Source organism: Pelodiscus sinensis, chromosome 6 (genome assembly GCF_052426305.1).
Source record: "Pelodiscus sinensis isolate ZL-2025 chromosome 6, ASM5242630v1, whole genome shotgun sequence".
Taxonomy (NCBI): Eukaryota; Metazoa; Chordata; order Testudines; family Trionychidae; genus Pelodiscus; species Pelodiscus sinensis.
The window spans coordinates 72,194,468-72,207,795 of NC_143057.1; the positions used below are offsets into that span (position 1 = coordinate 72,194,468).

The 13,328-nt window shown below is 46.8% G+C and overlaps 1 protein-coding gene and 1 long non-coding RNA gene across 2 annotated transcripts in view; both read left to right on the top strand.

Moving 5' to 3' along the window:
• LOC149524168 (uncharacterized) overlaps window positions 1-13,328 on the top strand; it is a 46,273-nt gene that overhangs the window by 1,491 nt on the left and 31,454 nt on the right. The window contains exon 2 of the long non-coding RNA XR_016349901.1: window positions 6,562-7,112. This is a non-coding gene — a long non-coding RNA (uncharacterized LOC149524168). The remainder of the gene's footprint in view (window positions 1-6,561; window positions 7,113-13,328) is intronic.
• Window positions 7,507-9,843, top strand: GPR150 (G protein-coupled receptor 150). The gene has a single exon (XM_075932117.2). The coding sequence runs from the start codon at window positions 7,693-7,695 to the stop codon at window positions 8,965-8,967; it is 1,275 nt and encodes a 424-aa protein (XP_075788232.2). The 5' UTR covers window positions 7,507-7,692; the 3' UTR covers window positions 8,968-9,843.

Sequence of the window (13,328 nt, forward strand, 5' to 3'; positions counted from 1 at the left end):
AAAAGGAATAGATAATAAAAAATAAAGTAGTATAATGTCAACATATATCTCCAATGTATGCCCACACCTTGAATACTGCATGCAATTCTGGTCACCTCATCTCAGAAAAGATATAGAAAAGATGAAGAAAAGCACAATGAAAATGATTATGGGTATATAATATCCCCACAAAGAAAGATTTAAAAAACTGGATCTGCTGGAAATTTAGAAAAGAGATGACTAAGGGGGAATACATACTATAATCTACTATATATTTTGGAAATTTTGACTCTATGTCTATGGGTTTGTTCGTTCAAGAGCTCCTAAATGGTAAGAGCTAGGATCACCAGTTTTGGTAGGCAGCTTTCTTTTATCACAACTCAAAAACAAGGTAAGGTTTTGGTTGTGCCAACTCATTGGCACAGCCAAAGTGCCTGGAATTTGATTGTTTCTCATAAAATGGAAAGGGGGGGGGGGTCTGATCAGAGGACAATTATATTGTAGAATGACACGGAGGGTAGCAAGAGGCCAGAAAAGGAATGTAAGCAACTAGTCGAGTCACTGTTTCAGAGGCAGCAAAGAGGTGAGGGGGAGCAGGAGCTGGTCCTGGGGAGGAGCCAGCTTAGAAGGTGGTGTGGGGAGAAGCGGGGCAGGGGAGGCAGAAGCACAGTGGTATGGAATTCACTGCGGCTCTGCTTTTTAAATGTAGTAAGAGCCCCCTGGCTCCCAGACTGCTGCCCTAGGCTCTTACTACATTTAAAAGGCAGAGGCGCAGTGTGGGACCCGGTGCGAGCCAGGACTCAGCAGATATGGTTTACGCCATGTCCCAGACCACTGCGCTTCTCCTTTTTAAATGTGGTAAGAGCCAGGTGGTAAGAGCCAGATTTTAAAAAGCAGAGACACAGCAGTCCAGGACCTGGCACAAGCCGGGTTCCGAACCTACTGTGACAGACCGGGCTGGGTCTGGGCACAGCTGAGGGCATTTGCTCAGGACAAATTGCTCAAATTCGGGGCTCTCTATAGCCCCCCAGACTGGAGACCTTTCCAAATAGGCCACAAACCAATCCCACAGAGCATTTCAGCTGCCTGCCTGGCCAGCCAGCAGCCTCACAAGCAAAACCCCTACGACACCCCAGCAATATCCGTGCCCCAGATGGCCCCAGGCCTCATACATAAGTGAGGGATTTAGAACCCAATCTCACCTTCCCTTAACAAGTTCTGTCCGGTTCCAAGAAACCAGCCACAGATCCCAGGTCAATTTATACTCTGCACCTTACCCACACACAGACATTATACAAGTACATGAATAACATATATGGAATCAGAAGAAAGTATGCTTCTATTTGACACTTCACATGGCCCCCTTTGTACCACTTTTGGAGCCAACAACCCCCGCCCCATGGGTGCTGCAGTGATCTGGCTGCTTCCTTAAAATCCAGTAACATGACACCTACCTCTACTGTAGCTCTGCAATTTATATGTAGTCCAGTGGTCACGTAGTAGATCTTGGAGCCTTTGACAGGTGACCCTGACTGGTTTGGCCAAGAGGCTATCAAGCACAGCACTTCAGCTGCCCCTTCCCCCGTTCCTGTGCAACTCTTGCCCTTTGCCTTGGAGTTGTCCCTCCTGCTTGCTGTGCAGAGCAGGGGACATAAAGGCGGGACGCTGATGTCAGGATGCCCCCTCTCCTACCCTGTGTTCTATTTCCACAGAATGGAGTGTGGGGGGGACAACAGGGCTTGAGAAGGATGGAGTTTGCTGGCTACTTTGGAGAGTGGTACAGAGCCAGGGCAGAGGTGAGACTGCCTTAGCCTCCCTGCCCCGCCACCCAGGGGCCACCTGTGATAAGTAGTGTCCAGCTATAACCCCATTGGGCCAGCAGGCGTTAGGGGTGGAGAAAAGGACAGGTATTTACTATATATTTCAAAGAGTTTGTATGTCTGTCCCCCAGCTGGGGGACATGCACTCCTCCCCCAACTGTCTCCCACTGGCCCAGTGTTCCCTGCAGTGTTTCAAAGCAGCAGCACCACATGAAGCGTGAGGCCAACGGGGGACTCACCAGCTGGCCCTCGGCTCCACAGGGCATTTCAAAGCAGCAGTGCCATGTGGAGCCCAGGGTCTGGTCCAGGGCTCCATGTGGTGCTGCCACTTTGAAGCACTTCTTCCTCTCCCTCCCTACCCTGCTGCATCTTTCTGATAGAGGCAGCGGCAGGGGGAGCAACTAGTTGACTAGTGTGTCGACTATCCAATAAGCATTTGCTTATTGGGTAGTTGACTAGTCGTTCACATCCCTAGCTGGGACTGGACAATTTAATGAATCACTCAAAATTGCCCTGCTCTGTCCATTCCCTCTGAAGCATCTGGTACAGGCCACTGTCAAAAGTCCTGGGCTTGAAAAACAAGCACCCGAGTTTTGGGATCACATTCTTATGAAGATACAGGATGACAAGCAACAGCTGCAGAAATTCTGGATGCACAAAGCCATCTTCCAGCAACTGTTTGCAGAGTTTTCTCAAACCCTCCACCACAGGAACATCAAAATGAGAGCTGCAGTAACAGTAGAGACATGAGTGCTGATCGCTGTGTGGAACCTGGCGACACCAGACTGCTGCTAATCAGTTGTGAGTCAGATCTGAGTGGGGAAATCCACTATGGGGTTTCCAGTGATGCAAGTGTGCTGGGTCATTGTCTCCTGCGACAAAAGACTGTAACTTTGGACACTGTACATGAAATAATGGATAGCTTTGCAGCAATAGGATTCCCTAATCATGGTGAGACAATAGATGGCACAAAAATTCCCATTTTGGCCTCAGACCACCTTGAGATGGAGTACATCGACACAAAGGGCTAGTTTTCTATGATATTGCAATCGCTAGTGGATCGCTTGGATCATTTCATTGACATCAATCGAGAGTTCAGTGGGCAACTAGGTTGGGAGTGAGATGGAGCTATTTCTACCTGAGCAGCCTGCCCAGGCTTGGTTGTCAGGGGCTGGAGCTGAGCAAGCCAGAAGCTCCCTCATCTCATGGCATGTTTCTGTGTATGCTACTATAACACTTCAAATGTACCTACCTGTTGGTATGGACTCTGAATGTTAGTGTAACCCAAACAGGCAAAACTGAACCAGGGACCTTAATCAGGAGCTTAATGCATGAGCCTCTAGTACTTGAGTTATAAAGCCAGGTGGCTCTCAGCTAAGGCTGTACAGCAAACTCATTTTTCTTGCTCTGTAAGTGGTCTAAGGGCCACTAACTGGACAGTGAAACACACCCAATAGGTGTGTGAGTTACATTAGCAGTAGTCATCATATGTTGGATAATTATTTAAAGATTCATTCACTTTCATAAATTAAATTTTATTCCACACCCATGCAAACATATTTATGTATTGGTTATGTAAACTTCATACACAGAGGGAAAAGTATCTTTAAAAAAGAAGGAACAGGAAATTCACAAGCACATTTTCCAGGGAGGCTTTCAGAGTTGTGGGTTTGTCCAGCTGCTGTGCTGCTGTGGCTCCTGAGGAAAGGAGGAATGTGGGGAGAAGGTTGTGGAAAGGTCTAGGAAGGCAATTCTGTATGGGTTACAGAGGGAATCAGGCATAGATGTGTTCAGACTGAAATTCAATCAGGAACTGCAACATGTCTTTGCTCCTTGAGCAGTGCTGTCATATGGTCCTGTCTCTGTTTCCTATCTTTTATCCTCCCTATTCTTCTGCAGTCTCTCACTGATTGCTTCCCTTTAAACATGTCTTCTTTTTCAGTTTCTTAGACTATATCTAGACTGCAGGCTTCTGTCTCGCATTTAAGCTGTGATTACTATGGACAGAGTGGCCACCAGGGCACCTGTGCTTATTCCTCATTCCTCTTCTTTCGAAAGAACTCCCTCTTCCCTGTCCACACACGCCTTTTTCCAAAACAATTCTTTCAGAAGAAGGTTTCTGCCTCGTAGAAAGAGGTTTACCAATTTCAGAAAAGTCCCTCTGTTCTTTTGATTTTTTTTCAAAAGAACACAATTGCAATGTGGATGTAAGTGAAGTTTTTTTAAAAAACCCTCTGTAGTGTAGACATAGCCTTAGTGGAGTGAGATGCTGTGCTGGTGTGTGGAAAACTGCATCTGTGAAAGAAACAACAATGTAGAGTATATAGGGCTAATCTTGCTTGCCTATAGATATATACATTTATTGTTTCCTTATAGTTGACTATATGTTTATTATAATAAGTTACAGTAGGTTTATATTCACAGTTTGGATGTAACACAAGAGACTTACAGGTTGCGTCCTGTATGTTGAGCTAAGGCAAAGTTAGTATTTTTCTCTGGAACCTTTCACCCAGATAGTACAGTTAGCTCGCAAATGGTTGGGACATTTCATCTAGATAAATGGTGGTAAGATAGAGTGCCATGATATAGGCGCTTCCAAGAAGACCCTCAAATTTAGCAGGTACATCATTACTTAGAAAAAAACCCCAAAACGGTTGATAGCAGACCAATTAACTGGCTACGACAGAAATAATAAACGTGATAGACAACCACAAAAGACCCATAGTAACGAATTGATGCATATGATAGTAAATTAAGATCAATGATATACTGACCTATTGGAAAAAGACACTTGGGTTGTGCCCATGAAAGCTCGTGATACAATCTACATGTTTTGTTACTCTCTAAAGCTAAGTCTACACTACAAGGTTTTTGCGGAAAAACAGCTGTTTTTCTGCCAAAACCTGGGGAGCATCCACACCTCAAATGAGCTCTTGCACAGTTAAATGAGCAGTTAAATGGCAGAACAGAGGGCTTTGTCCGCCGTAGGTAAACATCCTTTTCTGAGGCATAACTGCTTTTAGCGCTACAGCTATTGCGCAAACATGCCAGTGTGGACACTCCAGAGGCGTTTGTTGTGCAAGAAACCCCTATGGAAAAAAGCACAAGTGCTCTGATGGCTTTTATGTGAATGGCAATCAGAGCTTTCTTGTGCAAGAGCGTCCAGCAGCGTGGACACTCTCTTGCGCAAAAGCACATCACTTTTGTGATGTGCTTTCAGGTGTGGATGTGCTCTTGCACAAGAAGTTTTTGTGCAAAAACTCGAGCGCAAAAGGCTTCTTGCACAAGAAGCCTGTAGTGTAGATGTAGCCTAAGGTGCGACAAGAATATTTGTTTTTTAAGCTTTTCCAGTTACATACTAACTCGGCTACCCCTCTGAAACTTCACCATTAGTAAGGTGAGGAATAATGAGAAAAGGAAACATCCCCTACTGAATATGCTTCAAACATAACAATGTCAGCGTAACATGGTAAAAGTGGCATCCCAGCCTAGGGGTGGTAGGAGAAAGAAATGTAGTCCTTGGGGGGTGCCAGAATGATGGCCCCTGATGATGATGGGGAAGGTGCGGGTAATGAGGAAGATGAAGACTAACACCTTGGGATGTTCTAGAAGGAATGGTGTGAGTATATAGTATGAAGATATAGGTGTACATTCCCCATTTTATGGAATTGGGGTGTTTGTGATTGTGCTAAATGCAATAATAAACTATATTTGCAATTATACAAGAGTTTCTGTAGTGTGAATATTGCATTTGGGCACATCAGAGTTCTCACCAATAGACTAACTGAATTCTGGACCTGATCCTGAGACAATGAACCTGTCAACCCTAAAGGTTGTAACTGGAAACGTATAAATTATCTTAGATCAAGCAACACAGAGCTGTTATTGTCAGTGCATTTTCATGCTTGATCCAAACAAGTAATAAGTACATCATTCTCCCCTGCTCCCTTCTTCTCTTATTTATTCTTTGATCTGGACTTCCAACACTCCGGTCATCTGAAGAAGTGGCTTGTGCCCACAAAAGCTCATGATATCATCTACATGTTCTGTTAGTCTTTAAAGTGCTACTAGACTATTTGGTTTTTTTAAATTTTTCCAAATAATGTATGATGGTGTTATTCTCGTTTATTCAAAAGCTTCACTTTTCATGTACTTTGAAGAGAAAATGGATGGCTCCTCACAACTGAAAGGATATTTATATTTTCATTCAGCCCCAACTGTTGTATGTGACCTGTCTATCTTTGACTAGCTTTAAATCTACTTTTCTGACACTGAAATATGTGCATCCATCTCAGTGAACAGCATGAAGGGGATGAGATCAGGTCACCAATGAAAATATAAATACCTGGTGGAAAATGATTTCCTAAAGCAATATCTAGTTATCAAAGTGTGGACATTCATCCCAACCCCCCAATTTTTCAGTTCCTGTGGGATGCAATTATATTAACCTTAGTCAAAAAACTGTAATTATCATCAATTAGATTAAATAAACACTTTGTGTCAATAGAGAAAGTTATCCCTCTCCCCTTTACTTTAAACTGTTATTTGGTTTGTGAAGAATTTGGCTCTCTCAACATTTTCTGAGTCACTTTATCTTATGTTGAATGGAGGCGTCCCTGCAGCCAAGTGCCATCTGGTGGAAATTTTATTAAACGAGATTGGGTGTAGGGAAGAGAGATTCCTTCTCTGAATAAAAACACAAACCAGTTCAAATGAGTAATGGCTCATTTATATTAAATGTTTCAATTTCCTACCCTTCTAGGTTAATTTTTCAAGGGGAGGAGCTGCTATTGAAACAAAGAAAATCTTTTGAAAAATGCCCGAACAAAGCGTTGCCATCGAAGTACAATGTGGTGATGATTAGCATTTCATCAGGAAACGACGCTAACTACAGAATGCAAGAGCTCAACAGGCTGCTTTCTGTTAAACGGGACTCGTGAACAGCTTTACCGTCATTTTGTTTTGATTAAAACAAGATGCCACATTACCCTTTACTTCTGATTTCTTTAAACACTTCCTCGTATTTACGCTGCTCTCAGGGGCGTGTAATAACAACACAGCCCATGACAGAGAATCCTTTAACTTATTTTGTCTGGTATGAAATATTTTGAAACTACCTCGCAGTTTGAAATCCCGAGTCAGATATCTGACCTGTTTCCGCGATCCGTTCCTTCTCACGGCACAGCCCTGAGCACAGAGCTCAGAGGTGGAAATGGCAGTGGGTGATGCGGCGGAGCGAGAGAGTGAAGGCGTGTGGCGGGCACTTAACATCAGGTATTTCGGACAGACAGAGGAGGGATCTGCTCACCGCCGGTACGTTAATAAAGGGCTGGAGAGGAGATGAAGGCAGGGGGCGATTGCACGGGTGGGGTGGGGGCCACGCTGGACAGCGGGGACCGGAGACTGTTCCCTGGTTCAGGTGTTGGGAATAGAGATGAATGCTGAAATGCAGCGGCGAGGGGAGACAGTTGCGCTCGGAACCAGAGAGGTCCGGTTACCGTGTTGGGCTTACTATAGTTGCTTTGTTAAGGTGGGGTAAGAAGCTAATTGCCTGTCTGGGGAGGATGTTCCTAAGTAGGTGGTATGAAAGAAATTGGCTGTTGGGCTCTGGGGGTGGGGGGAATAGTTGCCGAGTGGGGAGATAATAGGCGTGCTAGCTGCTGTGTGTGTGTGCACAGCCCACCCTCGCTGTGTGCCAGATGACAAGCAAAGGCCCTATATATGCCGCCGGGAAGCGCATTCATCAGTAGCGCGATCCTTTGTCTTGCTTCCCAAGAAAGTTTGTATCCCAAAGAGCAGAGTGGAGCCGCGAGGCGGGCAGGGTCGGGGCCACTGAGCGCCTGGGCTGCTCTGCACAAACTCCGCCTGCCATTTCCCGGGACTGCGGGGAGCCATGGAAGATGCTTTCAGCCTGGACAGATTGTCCCCGGCACTCAACCTCTCGACTGCCCTGCAGCCCGGCTGGAGCCTGAACCTCTCCTCCTCCCCCGGGGAGCCCTGGCCTTCCCTCACCCGGCAGGTGCGAGTGATCTCGGCGGCCGCCATCCTGCTGCTGGGGCTGGTGGGCAATTGCCTGGTGCTGCACCGCCTCTACAGCTGCGGCTGCTGCGGCCGAGGCAGGCGGCGGCGGAAGATGGATTTCCTCATCGCCCACCTGGCGCTGGCCGATCTCTACGGCTGCGGGCTCGCCCTGCTCTCGCAGCTGGCTGCAGAGCTGCTGGGGGCCGCCTGGCCGGCGGAGGACGCCGCCTGTCGCCTGCTCAAGCTACTGCAGGGCTCCGGCCTCCTGGCCTCGTCCAACGTGCTGGTGCTGATCGCCTTGGAGCGGCACCACGTGGTGAGGCGGCCGGCGCACCCGCCGCTGCCCGCCCGGGCCCTGGCCGCGCTGGGCTGGCTGCTGGCGCTGCTGCTCGCCCTGCCCCAGGCCTTCGTCTTCAGACTGGCCCCCAGCCCCGGGGGCAGCCGCTGCCTCAGCGTCTTCGAGCAGCTGCCGCGCTGGCAGGGGCAGGCCTACGGCGTGTACTGGGCCGCCACCGCCTTCCTGGTGCCCGTCAGCCTGCTGTGCTGGGCCTACGGCCGCATCCTCCTCGCCCTCTGGGCCGCCCAGGAGGACAAGCCGGCGGCGGCGCGGGGGGAAGGCGGCAGCGGCCGCCGCCGTCTGGGGTTGCCGGCCACGCGGCCCCTGCTGCTGAGGCTGCCGGCCGCCAGCTGCCCCATGCCCCGGGCCCGGGTTAAGACGCTGCAGCTGACGCTGGTGCTGATCGCGCTCTTCGCGCTCTGCCGCCTGCCCCGCTTCGTGCTGGAGCTCAGCCTGGCCTTCGGGCGCGTCGGGGAGGCCCCGGTCGGGCTGCGGGAGGCGCGGGCGGCGCTCGGCATCGTGGCGGTGACCAACAGTGCGCTGAACCCTTACGCCTACCTGCTCTTCCAGAGCCACCGGCCCTGGGCGCGCCGTCTGCAGAGGAGCCTCTGCCGCGCGGGCCCCGGCCCCACCTGCTGCTGCCCCGGCCCCGAGGGCGAGCCCCGCCGCCGGCCGAACCACCGCGCCCCGCACCGACACCGCCCGAAGGACGGGCCGCCGCCCGGAGCGCAGCCCTGCACCCCAGCGCCGCCGCCCAGCTCCGGCCCCCGGGAGCTCGAGGACACGTCCGCATGCGAGAGCGGCTTCTAATGAGCCTCCCTAGGGGCGACGGACGGAGCCCGCCAGGAGGCACCGCAGCGGAGCAAGCGAGAGGGCACCGAGGGCAGAGCGAGATCTCTCAACATCCTGCTTGGCCCTGTGCCCGCTCATCCCCCCAGCATGTCCTTCACCTCCACCCGCAGTCACTCCGGCGCACAGGCTTTCCTCTCTTCCCATTACTTTCTGCCAACTTTCGCTTGTCACTTCTTCCTGGCCCTCTCAAACATCTCCCCAGCTTTCCCTTCTTTCATTCCCGGAGTGTGAATAAGGACTACGATGGGACTTGAAGTTAATCTCCTCTGAAGAGGTGCCCCAATGCTCCTGAGACACTGATCATTGTGTGCAAGTGATGACAGAAATTCAGTTCCCTAACCAAGCAGAGGGAACAAGCCTCATTCCATCACTCTTGGTAGCCATGTGATGACTAGATGTAATGCTTTTATAGAAGCTGAATTGTGTCTTTTGCATCTTTATTTTATTACAACTGAACTAACTGCTTCCTTGTTCCTTAGGCTATGAGGCTCAAAATTAGGATTTTCAAATGATCACCAATACTTTACAGTTATATACAGACATTTATAGGCAGGGAGGAATTTCAGAAAGCCTTTAACTGAAAGCCTCCTGAAAACAAGCCAGAATAAGATTCTGTATTATGAGGTGGGGTTTTTTCATGTCCTTTAACTATAGCATTATGCTTTGTGTTTTCATTTTTATAGGAGAAGAGTGCAAAAATCAGTGAGGCTGCTGTTGCTATGCAAACTGACTGTTGTACATATGAATAGCTCTATATTTGTAACATTTACAAAGCCTTCTGAATCTTTTTGTTGCACTCTGTGGACTTAGTAACTCATTTGTAAATAAAATCAATGAGCATATGAAGTGACTACTTCATTTTCTTTAAAGAAACTATTTGAAAGTAATGGTTTCATTTTGTTTCAATTTGGCTGGACTCTACTGCTGTTTCTGTTAATAATTAGCAATGAAGATTGAGTCAGTGGGTTGTGTGGGCAGAGTGTAATGGAAATTTACATGTACAAAACACACCTTGCAAAAGACAAAGATCTTCTACAATTTCTTTATATGCCAGCCTATAGAACAGTAGTATAAATCTCATTTAATGAGAGAACTGATTCTGTCCCTCCTATTGTTTAGGATTTAGTTAATCCCCATGTAAACAATTGAATATTTTCTAGATGCCCCTTTGGGCCCTATTCACACTTCAGATAAGTGAAACACAGGGCTACATCCTGTTTTTGAATACATAGGTAAAACTTCTGTTGAGTTGAATGTGAATTGTGCATTTTATGGTACAATGCAGCTCACGGTATACATCAGTACTACTAACATATACTTTACTATAATTCAAACAGAGTTTTGAGACTGATAAAAATAGTTGTCCTTTAACCTAGCGACAACTTATTCCTGTAGCTCATAGAACCTTAACAATATTCCATAAATGGACTTGGAAGGTCCCACTGATGCTACAGCTGGGAGCAATGTAGCACTGGTACTCCTAACTTCATTGGAACCGTAGTGTAGAAAGGCCTTAAAATCACATTCATATACTACTGGGGTTAAGAAATTGTAATTTTAAATGCAAGTTTAAACTTGTTTACCCTGTGTCTCTAGTCTTTTTCTCTCCTAAAGGTTCCTATTGTTGCTATCACATAAATGGTGTTTAATGGTATGTGAATCCCACATAAAGCCCTGAAAGTATTAATGTGGGCCAGAGAGGCTAATTATGTTACCTGATTGCTCCTGGAAGAGCCAGGCTTAACTGATCATGCAGAGCCAGTTGGTTAAGAGCAGTTCGGTTAGCATAAAGCCAGGAAGTTCAGAGCAGAAGTGGGCTGTAGTAATAGGTGGTGTAGTTGGGAGGAAACATGAGGTGGGAAGAATCAACTAGGTATCTTAGCCCTTGAAGAAGGATCAACACATGCAAGTTGTGAGGAAGATGCCCTGAGAGAGGCTGGATAAAACGACCAGGAAAACAGCAGCAAAGAGTGGATTGTGCTGAACTTGGCTGCTGGTTAGAGCTTCCTGGGGCTGGAACCTGTTGCAGTGGGTGGAAGAAAGAGTGTTAGCAGAGGATGCCCAATGAAGGAGAGCTGGTATGCCATGCCTGACCACAAGGTGGTGCCCCTTGTGAATGAACCATTCTACGGCAGCTACGCAGTTGGTGATAACGATGATATAAACAAGTATAGACAATGTTCCAATTGACACTTTTAACACTGCTGTCTAACACTGCTGAAATGGAATATAAATGATGCATCTGTTTAAAAATTGACAGTTTGTCTACACTAGCACTCTCACTTGTGGAGCTTCACTGGTATTAGCCACAATGGAAAGTTTTACTGGGGGAAAAAGCTAACGTATGCAAAGATTCCAGTTGCATGTGCAAGGTTTCTTTGGTTGTCTTTCAGAACTGTTACTTGGTGCTCCTGGGCAATTCCCTAATGCACAATAGACTAGCATGCTCCAGGGACTAGGGCACTGGAGCTCAGGAAACCAGGGATCTAGTCCTAGCCCAGCCATCAATTTCCTGCGTGACCTTGAACAAGTCACTGTGTCTTTGTTTATTTTTGTTTGATGTTGTGTGTCATTTCCTTTTAGACTGTAAGCCCATTCATGGAGGGGCTATCTTGCTGTACATTTGTACATTGGAGCCCTGATTCCAGTTGAGATGCCTACCTGCAACTGCAATACAAATAACCAGTAACAATAATAGATCCTGCTAGACAAGTTTCCTCTCTGCCATTTCAAACTGATTTAGATCCTTCCTAGAAAATTACATTTGAACACAGTTCTCTCTAGAAAAGCGATTTTGCATTTTGAAAACAGAGAAATAGATGGAGTCCGAGGGTATGTCTAGACAGCATCCCTCTGTTGGCAGAGGGATGCAGATTAGGCAGGTCAACATTGCAAACGAAGCAGGGATTTAAATATCCTGCGCCTAATTTGCATAAAAATGTCTGCCGCATTTTGTTGGAAAGTGTTAATTTAACTGAGACTAAATTGGACTAAACAATGGACTAAACCATGTTCGGCACAGCTTCAGAAATCATGATTGAACCTTGCCTCACTGGCAATTACAGGTCAGTAAGACTAATTTCTGTACCAGGCAAATTGGTTGAAAGTATTGTAAGAATAGAATGATCAGAAAGATAAACATGTCGGAGAGTCAACATGCTTTTTGTAAAGGGAAATTCTGCCTCATGAATTAGAATTCTTATTAGAATTCTTTGAAGAGTCAACAAGAATGTGGACAAGGGTGGACAAGGGCGAGCCAGTCAACAGAGTATACTTGAACTTCAGAATGCCTTTGACAAGATCCCTCATCAAAGGCTGTTAAATAAAGTAGGCAGTCATGGGATAAGTGAGAAGGGCCACTCATGGATCAGTAACCATTAGGGTAGAAATAAATGGTTGGTATTCACAGTGCAGAGAGGTATTTAAGTTGGATCCCCCAGAGATCTGTGCTGTTCAACAAACTCATAAGTGATCAGGAAAAAGGGGTGAATAGTGAGGTGGCAGATAATGCCAAATAACTCAGGATAGTAAGTCCAAAGCTGACTGCAAAGGGCTATAAAGGGATCTCAATACAGGTGGTCCCCAAGTTACCAACGCGTTGATTTAAGACCGTTCATACATACCACCAACCTCCCATTAAGCACATTACAGCCAGTCCCCAAGTTATGAATGCGCAATCTGCACTTACGAACAGCGCGGTCACATTTAAATGAATGGAGTCTGACTTGCGAACAGATCAAGTTACGACCAAGTGTTTGGTATGTAACTCGTTCGTAAGTCCGGGACTATCTGTAATTGAGATAGGTTAAAGTCAGTGTCCATACATGCAAAGTAATACATGTTGGCAGTGCTTTTTTTGTGATGGCATGGCCTGGAATGGCGTACCATCACTCATTTTCCCAGCATACAGAAAAGGAATGGCATTTCCCCCATGCGTATCAGCACCTGTTTTCCTAGGGAGGCTTGGCTCCTGACGGAAGCCTGCTCAGTCATGCGTGGTTTCTTTTTCTGGCCCCCAGCACGGGGTTTTTTTTTGGCTCAACAGCTTTGCCCAGGAGTACCAGCACCTCTTTTTTTACAAAAAAAAGCACTGCATGTTGGAGAACATCATTCCAACTATGGTATCTAAACTAGTTCTTGCCAGTCAAGAAAAAATTTGGAGACATTGCAGATAGTTCTCTGAAAACATCTGCTCACTGTGCAATCATAATCAAAACACTAACAATGTTAGGAACTATTAGGAACGGGATAGCTAATAATACAGGAAAATATGTCACTATATAAATTCATGGTATGCCCACACCTTGAGTATTGCTTGC